The sequence below is a fragment of the Chroicocephalus ridibundus genome, chromosome 4 (genome assembly GCF_963924245.1).
Source record: "Chroicocephalus ridibundus chromosome 4, bChrRid1.1, whole genome shotgun sequence".
Taxonomy (NCBI): Eukaryota; Metazoa; Chordata; class Aves; order Charadriiformes; family Laridae; genus Chroicocephalus; species Chroicocephalus ridibundus.
This window is the reverse complement of record NC_086287.1, coordinates 11,569,678-11,584,200: the sequence shown is the minus strand read 5'-3', so window position 1 is coordinate 11,584,200 and position 14,523 is coordinate 11,569,678. Positions and strand designations below refer to the sequence as shown.

Here is a 14,523-nt window from a genome sequence, read left to right as displayed (position 1 = left end):
CGTAGGTAAACATGAGAAAAACGTAGTTTGTTGTTTCCTTGCAGGCTTCAGGCTTTTCAAGCCAAGGGACAAATGCTGGGAAAGAACAGAGTGATGGCAGAGAAGGAATGAACCAGAACAAAGTTAAATCAATGGCAACTCAACTGTTGGCAAAGTTTGAAGAGAATGCTCCAAATACAGTTTTTCGGAGGCAGGTAGGTTATAGATGAACATAATCTCTGAAATTAAACTGTAGTCCCTCATTGTGAACTTGATGCAGATTTCAAGGGGAAAAAAGGGATCTGTTACGTGTTTGAAGTGGGTTGTCTTTTTTCTATACTTTATACAAATTAAATTTATTATATTAATAAAGTGTAGTGGAATTGCAATGTCTAGAAATCTCTTGTAAGCCAGTCTGTAGAATTTTTGCTTTGTGTGGAAGTCTAAACTGGCTGCATATGGTATTGCAGAAGGACTTTCTTTTCGCCCCGATATTCTATGGATAAAGGGTACTGTATAACCAGTGGACTGTTCCTTTATGGAAAATTCAGAAAGCAGAAGAAGGGAACCTAATCTTTTGCAAGATGTGTCCGGCTGCCATTTCTGTTCATAAAGTAGGCATGATGGAATATACTTGTACGTTCCACAGCTTTTTCATCGTTAGTTGTTAGTGTGACTAGTGGTGTTTTAAAATAATCCCATGCTGTCAAGATAGGGATGATGAGCTCAAAATCACGCTTCAGCCAGTGAGATGATTTGAGTCAGCTAAGTTTGGATCTGCCCCTTAAAAGATCTAGAAGGAAGGATGAGCAAGGTGTCGAGGTTTTGTCAAGGGTGGTGGCTTGCTTAATTCTTTATGCTTTTATCCATTTGTTTATTTACATATTTAATCCTCCAGAAGTGTAGGCCTTACAGATGTCAAGTGACTTTCTCAGTCTGTGAACCACTGCTGTTTGCACTCTGCCTGGCTGCTTGTCAGTGCCCTGAGCTTTCTGCGTGTGGTATGTGTGCAGAGGTTTGCTTGTCCACGTTGAAGGAAGCCTCAACACATTACCTTTTGATCGTAACCTCTTTTAAAGAATACTGAATGTGCTGAATTTTAAGTGTATCTTTGATGGTAGCAGGGGTTTATAAAATGGGTAGGTGACAAAAATCTGCGAAACATGTTAAGCTCCACAGTAAAATGTCTTTAAAAGCGGCTTTTATTTCTTTCTGCCTTAAAAGATCTTTGAATCCTATTTACTGTCTTCCTTTTCTTTTCCACTTTACCTTTATAATTTTAAAAATGCTTTACAAGGAGATAATAGATAGACCAGCCCTGCTCTCTTCTGACCCTCCTGTTAATCCTCGCTTTGCTAAACCTAAGGATCCAAGTCTTCTTCCACCTCAACCAAAAAGGCAGGTAGGAACTCATATGGGTAACACCTGACAAACACACCGTTTCTTGTACTTCTGGGCACTCAATGTTATTGTGTAACTACAGAATATATAAAACAATATTTGGGTGTAATCTGCACAGTTACTAGGTATATTTAGCTGGGAATTGTGAAAAACATATTAAAGCTTAAGGCTGTTTTACACCTGCTTGACCAGATGAAAAAACTATTTGAAAGAATCAGTAACTGTGTGGAAAAAACCCTAAAAGCATAGGTGTTGATTTCTGTATTTATTATCACATCTTGACTCCAAATTGTATAAATATAATTATATAGCTACATTTAACATGCATGAAAACTACAGCAGTACCTTAAAATTTGTCTGTGCGTGTACTCGATGCTTTGGGCTGTTGTAATGATAAGGCAAAGAGAGTTTTCCACCGCGAGAAACCTGGCAAAAATGTGCAAGACAAAAGCTTGAGCATTGAAAACCTGATATCAATGCCCAGGGTTTTTTATTTCATTAAGCAGAACTTTTGGTAAGAATTTCTGCTGAAAACTGTTTTGCAGCATCATATACATGGGGCAAAATTTTTGAATACATTGTCTAAATTTTTCTCGTAGTACTTCCAATGAAAGCAATCTCATATCAAATAATACTGACATTCACTTTACATTAGAGTTTTAAATGGAAGTAAATATCCTGTTGTGGCATTTCAAGAGTAGTCTGCAATGAAATGAGATCTGCATTGCATGTGGAAATCTGCAGATCAGCTTGATGAAAAATGCAGATTCATAAACCGGTTGAGAATAGTTGTTTTAAAGGCAGGTGTGCTATCCTGAAACATCAGGAGCATAATGAAGTTGATTGGCATTAGGGTTTTTGATTTGAATTCTGAGAAATTTGGAAGGCTTGTGTATTTATTTGAATTGGACAGATAGGTTGAAGTAGAAAGCTGTCATGAAAAGACCAGCTTGGAAGGTCATTTTCGAGACTGAATTTGATAAAGCTGGACTGGTTCAAATGTTTCATTTACAAAACCTATTTTATATGAAGATTCAAATTCAGGGGCCTATTCTGAACTCCTCAGAAAACGCCTTGAATCTGAAATATATTATAGCTTGACGTGGGTCAGACTAGGTCTAGAGTTATCCCAAGAACTACTGTTGATATTCTTACAATTTGATTGTAAGTCTAGTTTCAGGCAGATGTGTTGCTAAAAAAAACCCCAAACCAAAACCTTTGCTAAAAACCTTAGAAGGAGATGTCGTGTTGTGTTCTTCTGCACTGATGCTGTCTGGGGTTATTCATAAAAACTGACACAAACCTACAGAAGGATGTCAAGACCTGCATAAGTTACATAGGACTGAGTTATTTCAGTGCATGGACACGGGCATCAGAGATGCGGTAGATAGTGTGCAAAGAATGATGTGAGAACACTTTATTTCTAGTTACGTGCATGACTGTGCTGCGCTTTCGGAAGCATCCTTAAAAGCTGCATATACTGCATGGTAATGCAGAAAGCAGATTTTTTTTCACTTCAAGTGTTTCCCAGTTTCAGGTGGTAGCTAGGAGTGAACACGAGGTCAGGGAACTCAAACAGTCTTTAAATGGTTCTGATCATATGGCCAGGAGAGCAAAGACTATACAAAAACCAGATAACCAGCCCAGTCTGTCAGAAACCTCTGAAAATCTCGCATCTGCCTGTTCTGCTGCATTTGTACTTTCTGGAGTGCTTGAGCGTCTTCAGCATCTGGAGGAAAAAATGAAACAGGTGACAAGCAATTTCTTTTCCTTTCTGTCTCTTAACTGCCTATGCTAATCTGTATACTGTATTTTCCCTGGATATGCTGGCTTTTTCTCTGTTAACTTTAGGTTATATTAAGACAAGAAAAAGTCTTTCTACAAACTTGCTGTATTCTGATGATGTATGTGACATTAACTGAAATCTCTTTCTTTCTTTTCTTGGCTTTCTTTCCCTGGCTCTTATTGCAGAAAAGAGCTCAGACCATAGCGAATAGGGAATTCCATAAAAAGAACATTAAAGAGAAAGCAGCACATCTTGCCTCAATGTTTGGATACATGGAGTTTCCAAAGGTGAATATTAGGTTTTGCATCTGAAGAAGTGCTGAGTTAGAAGACGTATCAGAATTCATGGGCGGGGAAAGAATTGCAGTGGTTTTGTCTTTAACTTTCCTTTCATCCTGGGTGGATCTAAACAGTAACGTGGGTTCCACTGAAACTCTTGAAAAGTTTTGTTTAAATGTTATTGCATAATTTAATTGAGGTAAAACACAATCTAAATCATAAAGCTAGTTGGAGTACTTTAGCACAAGACAAACATGTTAGAATAAACCACGTCTTGTGCTTAAGTATACACTTCTAATGAATTGGCAAGCAGTAGCTCTTAGTGCGATATGGAATTTCTTATGTTTTGTTATGCTTTCTCCCAACACTCTCTTACCTTACTGTCTGCTGTAAATATTTTTTAATAAGAAAAATGAGTAAAATAATATCATTTGCTGTGGAGGTTTTTACCATGGTGATTTCCACGGCTCCTCACTGTGCAGAAATAGAGAAAAGAGCAGAACTGGAGTTATTATCTTTCTGTATTTTTTGGTGCATGACTGAAATTTTTCTCTTAACCTGTGCTAATGTCACTGTCTCTTGGATAACTCTCCTGTTTCTGCTCTACACAGAATAAGCTACCTACTAAAGGCTTTTCCCATTCTCAGCCCCCAACTCCCTCTTGCCCTCCACCTCATGATTCAGCTGCTGCCTCTTCTCCATCATCTGTCAGTTCAGCTTCCCCTGCTGTTCCTTCTAGACAGGTACTCTATTAACAGATTTTTCCTGTAAAATCCAAACTTGCACTAAAGCTGCTTGAGAAATGGCTTGGATGGAAGGCGCTGCTGGCCGATCTGTTGTATAGGTTGCATTTCACATTTGGATCAAACTTTACTTTTTTCGCTGTTGTTAATTCTGCATGCTTGTAAGAGGAAAGTCATCATTAAAAATAGTTCAGGTATAAAGCTGAAGAACAAAGGAAATAGTTAACAAAATTTTTGCTTCCATTCTGAAAATTTTGCATTGCTGCTTATTTTAAATGTTCTGTTGTTGAATAATACTGTAGACGTGCCTAGCAGAGAGAGAGCTTCACATTGTACAGCCAACTGGATGTTACGGGATCACTTAGTTGCTCTTGAGTGGTGTTTGTGTTTCTTGTTATAAGAATATCCGTCTGGACTGCAGGGGAGAACCTGCACTATAATGGTTTTTAACTAGAGGACATGTCTTAAAATTGTATGAACACTTGGTGATACAAACAGATTTTATTGTTGTTTGTTTACTTATTTCTACCTTAAACTTGCTTCTGCACATTAATTGCTAGAACAGAGTTCTTTGTAACAGCAAACTTCCCAGAGAAGAAACGTGCATACTCTGAATGAAAGCAATTAGGTAACGCTTGAATCAGAGAGATTCAGCTCTTATTACTTACGCTGATGTTATAATGGGCTGTGGAAGTTAAGATGGCATTGGCTTCTAACTCCCCTTGTTTTAGAAGGATTTTAATTGAAGAAAGTTTGATATTTTTCAGCTTTTCAGGGCAGGTTAAAGGTTCCCTTTCCTTCACACATCAAGTTTCTAGAAGTACTGAAGGCAATTGCTATGACCCAATGCAGGTGCTGCTGGAGCTGGTGGCCCTGCTGCCTGACACATCAGGGAAGTGCTGTTTGGCAAAATGAGTACCGTCACCAAGGCACGTTCCTCGGTTGAGATAGAGCTGCGTTGAAAAGCCTCCCTTCCTCTCAGTCCCCAGGAAAATATAGGCTACACAGCCCTTCAAGGACACTGCAAGCCCAGCAGGTGCCTTACTGCGGTAATCCCCTAATTCCCTTCAGCTTCAAAATAATTCCTTTGCCTGGATTTACCTCTTACTTTTTATGACTTAGGAGGTACAGCAGCATGTGATGGGTTTTAAGCTATGTAATGGTTTCCAAAATACCAGGGCCTGTTGCTCGTTTGGAAAGCTATTGTGACACTGCAAAGAGAATAAAAACAAACCCAAAAAACTATGTGAACAACCCTTTAGAATATGAGAACTAGGCTCTTAATCATATGGAAAATCTGTGAGCGTTAATTTTACTGGGATTTTAAAATGTTTTCTGAGCAATCGTTTTTAGATGTTTTAATTCAGCTGCATTTTGTTTAAATTGCACTCACAGCTTTTTATTAGTTTGCCATTGTATTAAAATGGTGTAGCAATTTGTTGTGACTTGATTTCACGCAGGCTGAGTTTACTTTAGTTGAAAATGCTCTCTCCAGAGGTAATGGCACAGAATGCAGCATAGCTGAGGCCAGAAAATCTTGTTCTGTGACCAGCACAGTAAATATACGTTCATCTCATCTGGTGAATATTTGGCTGGTTAGGTAGGACTACATGTATTCTTTGGTATATCTACATGCATGAATGTCTTGATGCCCAGTATGCTGCTCCATAGGCTTGTATGGGCTCAGGTCCTCTTGTACACTGTCTGCATTACATATATTTAAATGTGGTGCGTCTGACACAGCATATTTGAGAACTTTTAAATAGCAGGTCTGATAACGAACAGGCAAACTTTAACTTTCCTCCCCTGTCTGGCAGATGCAGTAATAGGAAGCTGATCCAAATGAACCCCAAGTGATGGTGTATTACTGTAGATATTTCAATGGGAATACCTTTCAATCTACATTGAAAATTAAGTAGATTTTTAAAAATAATAATAAAAAAAAAAGGGCAAAACCCCCGAGTTTCCTTTCCAGGGGTGCCAGTGAGTACAAGTGACATTGTTGGTGCTGTCCTTGCTACTGGGGTAACTAAGAGGGAGTGAAGGGGTTAGACAGGGTCAGTCAGGCATGGTGTCTGCACAAGGCTGTTGTGGAGAAGGGGAGGGTACCCGTCTACCATACCCGCTATTGGCACAGGTCACCAGGGAATGGAGATTGAGGTCAGACTTGGGGATGGGGATAGGGGACCCTTGAGTAGTAAGAAGCGGGGTCCTGGGGGAGGTTTGCAGTCTGCAGCACAAACACCTTTTGGAGCAGGTCATGCCAATTTGCACTTACTTTACACAGGTAAAGTGAATCCCCTGGGGACAGGGGATGGACTCAGTGGCCCTTTGGACCTATATCCAGGACCGTTACTTGCATTGGTGATGTGCTGGTGAAGCGTTGGTGGATGTGCAAGACTTTTGCTCTCCATGCTATTCATGGACTGTGGGGTCAATTCAGTCCTGTGATACCCCTGTTGTTTTAGCTTTACCTCTCTTTGGCAACTTAAGTTCTGTTCCTCTTCGAGTTGCATAGGCCACATTTTGGCCTATTTTGTTATTTCTTAAGCAAAATTTTTCCGAGATGCAGATTTCTTACTGCTGTTTTTATTCTGAGTATTAAATATTCAGGGAACACCTGCTGCAGCCTTGATTTAATAACAAGCAATCTCTCAGTGCCCTTCCATGGTTAAATTGTTGTCCCCATGTTTTATCTTTAAAGATTGCATGTCGCTCTCAGTGTTTCTGCTTTTTCCCAGCAGAAAGCCAGAAGCCTTTTAAGTTTTGTAAAATTTCATGAGATATGAACTATAAATATCAACGCCCTCCCATCCTTTAAATAGTTATTATGTCATTTTAATTTCAAATGAGCACTGAGATTGTTATCAGTCATAACGATTCTTTACATCTGTTGAATTTTCATTGGAACAGTATTAGTTATGGTGGCATATTTATTGAAAATGGTGGCTAAGAAATCGTGCTGTCTTATTACAGAAACCTGTTATTAGGCCTCAGTCCTGAAAGGAGCACTTGAAAGGAAGGCTATGGAAGCATATTGTTTCTTTTAAAGACATACAGTCATTACAAGTTATTAAGAATTAACTTCTATATGACACTACATGCAAGTTGCCAGTAATAATCAAAACTACCTTCTAGCTTTAGTCAGCTGCCAAAATTCATATAGGTAAATTATGAATTAACAAATATTATATTACAGGCTGGGCTTGGGTTATTCCTGTTTTCTGTTTAAAGTTGGATTGACTTTCAGAAAACTGTGTTCATCTGAGCTTTGCATGAGTGAATCCACACAGTACGTCATAAGAACTATGAAGATGTTGCAATCAATAGGCTTTGCTGCCTGCAGAGCTTGGACCAACTACTTCCCTTCGGTGACATGACTCTAATTACCAGCAGTAAGCAGGGCTTGGGTGTTTCCTACACACAGTAACTTATTACTCAAATGCTGTTTATCTCAGAGGTTAAATGTATGTAGCAGGTGGTACCAGCAGTAAATAAGTCATCCTCAAAGCAAAATGAGATCAGGAAGATCATTAAGGATATGAAACAACAAAGCATTGTATGCTTTTTGGAGGTAGAGAGTGTATTTCCTTTGTTTTATGAAAATACTACTGAGGCTTACTATTTGGTTGGCTGCAGTGTTGTAAACAATAGCACAGGGAAATACAGAAGGCAGCTTTCTCTCCCCACATTAACCACCCTGATCAACCTGCTGTAAAGCTTTGGCAACATGTCATTGACAGGTCAGTAGTCTTAGTAAATCACAAACACTTGGGCTATTTTTAAGTGTTTTTGTGGTTGCTTTCTGAAATTCACCACATAAGGTAACTCTTTAAGATGCCTTCCCATTCAAAGCTACTGGTATAAACCTGCCTGAATTGTGAGCAGTCGCCTGTTTTGTAGTGCACCAGCACTACAAAATTGCCTGTGTGTGTGGGACTTCACGTACACTGGTAGCCTCAAGGGTAGTAAGTGCATGAGCAAAGTATAAAACCTATTATGTGTATGCTGAGTTTCTAGGGTACATGAGCAGCATCAGGCAGGCAGAGATCTGTGTGCTGTTGACCAAAGCTAAGCTGTGTAAGAGCTGACAGGTTCTCTAAAGGAATGTATGTAGATTCTGGGGTCAGACCCTCTCGCCTGCAATTGGAATTTATTACACTTAGATGATTAAATGGGTAAGGATGTTACTGAAGTCCTTGTCCGTAAGCAGGGTGAGGTTTAGAGAAGACACAGGGGGTTGTACAAGGGCAGAGGTCCCAAGCCTTGCAGGGCAGTACTGCTCTTGCACGCCCCATCCCTCCCATTCTCTGCGGGTTTCTGATGGTGGCAGGTGCTCAAGGGGATGCTCTGGTGGATTCTCATCCTGCCATGATATTTCTATTTTGTGATTGAACAGCATTTGAATACAATAGAATATTGCGGTTGGAAGGGACCTAGAATGATCATGTAGTCCAACTGCCTGACCAATTCAGGGCTGACCAAAATTTAAAGCATGTCGTTAAGGGCATTGTCCAAATGCCTGTTAAATACGGATGGGCTTGGGGCATTGACCACCTCTCTAGGAAGCCTGTTGCAGTGTTTGGCCACTCTCTTGGTAAAGAAATGCTTCCTAATGTCCAGTCTAAACCTCTGCTGGCACAGTTCTGAACCATTCCCACATGTCCTATCACTGGATACAGGGAGAAGAGCGCAGCACCTCCCTCTCCACTTCCCCTCCTCAGGAAGCTGTAGAGAGCAATGAGGTCGCCCCTCAGCCTCCTTTTCTCCAAACTAGACAAACCCAAAGTCCTTAGCCGCTCCTCACAGGACGTTCCTTCCAGACCTTTCACCAGCTTTGTTGCTTTCCTCTGGATGCATTCAAGAACCTTCCATCCTCCTTAAATGGTGGGGCCCAGAACTGCACACAGCACTCAAGGTGAGGCCTCACCAACGCTGAGTACAGTGGGACAATCAGCTCTTTTGAGCGGCTGGTGATGCTGGGTTTGATGCACCCCAGGATGCCGTTTGCTCTCTTGGCTTCTAGGACACACTGCTGACTCGTACTGAGCCTGATGTGGACCAGGACCCCCAGATCCCTTTCTGCAGGGCACCTCTCCAGCCACTCCTCTCCCCATTTATACTTGCGCCTGGTGTTACTCCATCTTGGGTGCAGAATTCAGCATTTGGACTGGTTAATTTTCATCCCATCAGTCATCACCCAGTGTTCCAATCCGTCTGGATCCCTCTGCAAGGCATCTGAAAGGTGCAGTACAGAGGCTGTAGCAAATTCACCTGCTCTTGACTACCCACATATCCGATTCTGGAAGGAGAACTAGTAGAGATATTCCCCCAGTAATAGGTCCTTATTAAAATTTTTCTCTAAGATGATATCTAATCAGTCCTCAAGTCCACTTGCTTCCTGCCCTCCCCACTGGTGAGTAGCAACACTGTGTTGGTGGTTGTTGATGAGGAGATGAGAGCAATTAGCAATGTTCTGGTTACTAGATTAAATTGGAATCCCATTTGCTTTTACATGGAATGTGAATTCACATTCGTTACAAGAACATTTCCTTTTAATAACATTTTTTAAAGTATGTATAAACATGGAGTTTTCTTGTTTTGACTGCTTTAATGTTGACACAGATTCCTCCAATGGGTGGAGAACAGAAGTCAACCAACCTGATGAATTGCAAGGTGTAGTTCAGGCTCAAGGATACTTTTCCTGAAATGCAACTACTTGCACTTTAAGCCTAGTCTTGTTGTTTAACCGATTGCTCCAGCCTTTAACTAGTTCAAGGTAAACTTTCTGCTTCAGCAGACTTTGAATGCTTCCTTTTACCCAGGAGCTCATGGGTAATAAGTTGTATGTAGCCTAAAAGTTGCTCAGCGTATTCAGAGGTGCAGAATTTGGGGAGAAAAATGTTGTCTTCTGTGATCTTAAACAGTACAAAGGAACTTAGTTTTCCTGTAGCAGCAAGCAGTCTCACTTCTAGTATTGGCTTATAATTTAATGTACCACTTAGGGCAGCATTGCTGTAATTAACAGTTTACATTGCTGTTGTTACCTCACAAGTTGTGCAGATATTGAAAAACATTGAAAAGTCTTTTTATATTAAACAAAAGTCTTTTTATATTAAACAAAACCAAGCAGTACAGAAATTTTTCCCTTGAATGGCCTTTTTCATCTTAACATACATATCTTGTATCTGCCTGGATATTAAGTTAATTGCGGGATAACTCTCAAAAGATAAGGGGAGCTCTAACGGGCTGGACATGTTCCCAAGTTCCTGAACTTGAAATTTTTTTATTAGCAAGAATATTTTTATCCATCATAATTTTTGAAAACACGCCCAAAAATGCATTATAGTTGCTTTTAAAATGCTTTAAAATTATTATAAAGTATCATGAATACTACTGCTTTTATATTTTTTTCCTTTCTTCGTGGTAACTTTCTGATATTTTAAAACCTTTCTGTTAGCAAGACTTGGTGTAGTGGCAGTAGAAGAATAATTTCACTGAGAAGTGTGGGACTTAATATTTGGGCCCTGTGGAGTGTAAGATATGAGATCATGGATCCTCTAGGGGAAAAAAAAAATGTCCGGGCTTGTGAAGCGGAGTGTCAGATCCCTGGCCATACCAGGATGGCCCTTGCTGCCTTTGCCACCAGAGAGGTTGTGGGATCTTATATTGACTATAAAACTAAAATCAAAATCACTACAAGAAATTTGGTTTAGGGTAGAAAATATTACTGTAAATCTGTGAAGTCTTCACAGACTTTTTTCCAGGAACAGAGAACTAGAGTACCTACCTACCTACCTGTCTGCCGCTCACACACACCCTCCTTTCTTATTTTCCGGTCCCCAGGCATGAGTTTTGGCAAGGAAGCCTGGACCATGCGGTCAGTGGTCTGGCTGTGGTGCATTTGGAGCCACAGCCTAAGGAACTGCAGTCTCCTTGCAGGCCGGTCGATTCGGTAGATTTTGTTAGAAACAGCCTAATATTCATGGCTGCAATAGGGTAATGAAGCAGACTAAAGGAGATGCCTTCCTTTCATGAGCGTAGTTTTGCCAGTTTTCCCTAGCATTAAGATGAGTCACTGCGGAGAGGCAGAATGGTTGCTCTGTGAGCACCAACAAAACATTTCCACGTGGGACTTCTAGTATGCTTTCATAGAATGTTTCCTGAAATGCCACGGTTTGTGGTCCATTAATGTGAAGTTTAGTCCCCACACCCATTCTGAAATACGACAACAAAGTCCTAAGAAGTCAAAGTGAACAATAGGGATTTTTAATCTATGTGAATGGTCCAACCCTGATAGCCAGGCTATCAGCTCCCAGCTCAGCCTCTTCATGGACACAGCGGGAGGCCTTGTGCTGTGGGAGCAGCATTTGCTCCCAGCACCTATTTCTTCATCATTCACAGGGAGATATGTATGGGCTGCGTGGAAGCCTTCTGTGGCCACCAGCTGGACCATGCTGATCATGCATGAACATGCTTGTGCTCTGCTAGACTTTGCCTCAGCTCTTTCTCCTAGCTTCTCTTTATCGTTGTTTGCATGTTTTCAGATCATTCTTGTCCTTTTCTTGTTAAATTCATTTTTCAGGATAACTAAAGCTCTTCCTTCTATTCTTCATCTTCTCCCCTTTTCTGGTTAGATGACTGTAGGGAAGGTCTCGCGTGCAATTGGAGCTGTGGCTGAAGTTCTTGTCAATCTGTATGTGAATGATCACAGACCCAAGCCACAGCTTCCCCCCCTTGAACTGGTAAGACTAAACCCACAAGAAACAGTAACTTGACTTGAGTAGTGCTTCCAGAACATCATCACAGCTTAAGACCCGGGTTGTGGAGCACTTTAAGCATTATGAAAGGTCTTAGTCTAACACTTATTAAGGAGTCAAGTGCATATTGGCAAAATATGCTGATGTGGATACGCTGGAAACGTTGTTCACCGTGTCTTCCATTTATATTTTTATTACTTGTCTGCATGAATTAAAACTTCAGGAGGCTTTTATTAAATGTAATTACTGGTACAATTAGTAAGAGAAGACATTTATTAATCAGGGTGGCTTCTAAAGAAAGTTTTGTACAGTACATGTTTGTGCAGTTATTTTTAACACTCAAGTGCTGCATCACCGTGCCTCATTTGGAGAGCTGTTTTTAAACTCTGACACTGTTCTGTGTTGAATTCAGAAGCCGTCTCTGGACAGAGCTACAGGTTCTTGCCCCATTCCTCATTCTCCATCTCCTGCCTCCACTGCTCAGAGCTGTCAGGTATTGGGAAGTGAAGTGTTGCGTTGTGGTGACGACACTTACTTATTAGCCAACACTAAACTCAATTGTTTCTGCTTCATTGTAACTATCTGTTCTATTAACATCATCTTTTTAAAAATGCATTTGTATGTTTTTCCATTTGCATGGCTGTTCGTTTGGAAAGTTTCATGCTCTGAAATGATGCATCGCAGCAAAATGGATTACTAATGGCAGATTTGGAATAGGATTCTCAACTTTTAAGCACAAGACAATGTGACAATGACAACTGGGACTTGCACTTAACATTAAAAAACTGTTCCAAGGCTGCCTTGTACTGGCAAATTAAAGATGAATTATGTGGACTGTGTGCTGCTGTCTGAATGTGCCTGGACTCTGCCAAGCCTGCGCCTCCTCTGTCCCATGCGTGGTGTCTCTCCTGTGGCAGCGGGGGTGGTGGAAGCGGGGGGAGATGGTGCTGGCTGTGGTAGAGACAGGATGCTCATCTGTACCGACCTATAACTAAGCATAATACAATAATGCAAAGTAACATCCTCATACCTGCCTCTAATAAGAAAAGGGAAGTTCAGTAGCATCTAATCCACTTATAATTTATTTTTCTGTACCTTTTGCATGTGTATCCAGAGAGGATGGGATTTGTGGCAATTAGAATGTTAATTGCCAGCCCAAATTCAACAAAAACTTTCAAAATAGTTTCAAGTTGTTAATATGAATCATAATGTAAAGTCCAATGAGTTATAAATATTCTGAATGTCTGTGGTAGGAACTAAATTGGTTTTTTTGAAACAAACCAAGCCCCAGCTTGGGCTGTAGTCTCAGGAGAAACATGGCTGAGAGGGAAAGCACGTCTGCAGTGGTATAAATGGCAGTTCAGACACCAGCATCAAAGACTGTCAGTCTGTCTTCCTGGAGCTTAAAGCGTGAGCCTACGTTTTCCTCCAGAGTGTGTATGAACTGAGTTTTCAGGGTGTCTGTTTTCTTAGCTCCAAATGCGTGTCTGTTGTGTGAGGGTGGCAAGGTTTGCCTTTGCCCTCTTCTGAGGAACACGGATGCCCGTGGCCGTGAGACATGAGTGCCTGAGCCAGCGCGGCACAGGGCGGGAAACGGGCGTTTGGGGCTGGTGCTGCTCTTGTACCTGAGTAAACACAAAATGCTGGTGGACTCCCAGAGGGAAGCTGGAGGCAAGTCTGAGTTGAAAACTCACCCCTTAACGTCCTTATGATGTCTGATTTATGAATTGCTGCATAAACCTACAGAATCACAGCAAATGAGTAATAAAAAAGCTGACTGGTGCTTATTTGAATTGTGTGTGGAGGGTGCTGTGTAAAACTTCAAGCAGCTAAAGTAGCTGCCCACTTTATAAGAATTTATATCTGGGTGTAGAGCAACAGCTTTATGTGCGTTTCTTTTTTTATCTTTTAACAGGGATCTCTGCGAAAAGAATTTCCTCAGTCTATTGGGGGGAGTGACATTTGTTATTTCTGCAAAAAACGGGTATATGTCATGGAGCGGCTGAGTGCAGAAGGCCACTTCTTTCATAGGGAGTGCTTCAAGTGTGAAATATGTTCTACAACACTCCGTTTAGGAATTTATGCCTTTGATGTTGAAGAAGGTAATATAGGAGCTATTTAAGAATATTTTAAAATGTTTCAGTATTGATGCTTTTAATGGAACTAGGGAAAAAGACCTGGCCGAGAAGCTCGGTCAGGAGGAGGTCTGCCAAGTACGTTGTTTGCATCTAATCTTCAAGTCCTTGTACTTGCAGTTCTAGTCTTTCAGAAGAATCCGGTTAGGACAGACCTGAGCTTTAAATGAAGAAATCCTCAGTGGAAAATAAGTTGAATGACCAAAATGCAGTTTGTCCAATCACCGGTCAAAACAGGGGGAGGGAGGGAAAGGTGATTTTTCTCCAAAAATGCAGAATTATTTTCATCTCTCATTTATAACTGGCCATTAAATAATGTGATCTATAAGGATATGCCATGATAGTGGCAGATTTACATGGATGGGGGGAATATAGGTTATTTCTTTCAAGCTGTAATAGCTCAGGAGTTGAAAGCAGTAGTACTGGCCAAGCAGCAGTGTA

At 40.8% G+C, this 14,523-nt stretch overlaps 1 protein-coding gene across 14 annotated transcripts in view; it reads left to right on the top strand.

The window, feature by feature from the left end:
- MICAL2 (microtubule associated monooxygenase, calponin and LIM domain containing 2) overlaps positions 1–14,523 on the top strand; it is a 162,700-nt gene that overhangs the window by 90,832 nt on the left and 57,345 nt on the right. For 6 of the 14 annotated variants that reach the window (XM_063331408.1, XM_063331394.1, XM_063331398.1 and 3 more), the window contains 8 exons: positions 45–194; positions 1,277–1,381; positions 2,912–3,130; positions 3,352–3,453; positions 4,056–4,187; positions 11,825–11,932; positions 12,360–12,440; positions 13,863–14,049. In XM_063331408.1, coding sequence (XP_063187478.1) covers positions 45–194; positions 1,277–1,381; positions 2,912–3,130; positions 3,352–3,453; positions 4,056–4,187; positions 11,825–11,932; positions 12,360–12,440; positions 13,863–14,049 — 1,084 coding nt within the window. The remainder of the gene's footprint in view (positions 1–44; positions 195–1,276; positions 1,382–2,911; positions 3,131–3,351; positions 3,454–4,055; positions 4,188–11,824; positions 11,933–12,359; positions 12,441–13,862; positions 14,050–14,523) is intronic. The other 8 variants (XM_063331400.1, XM_063331402.1, XM_063331401.1 and 5 more) reach the window with 8 other exon arrangements.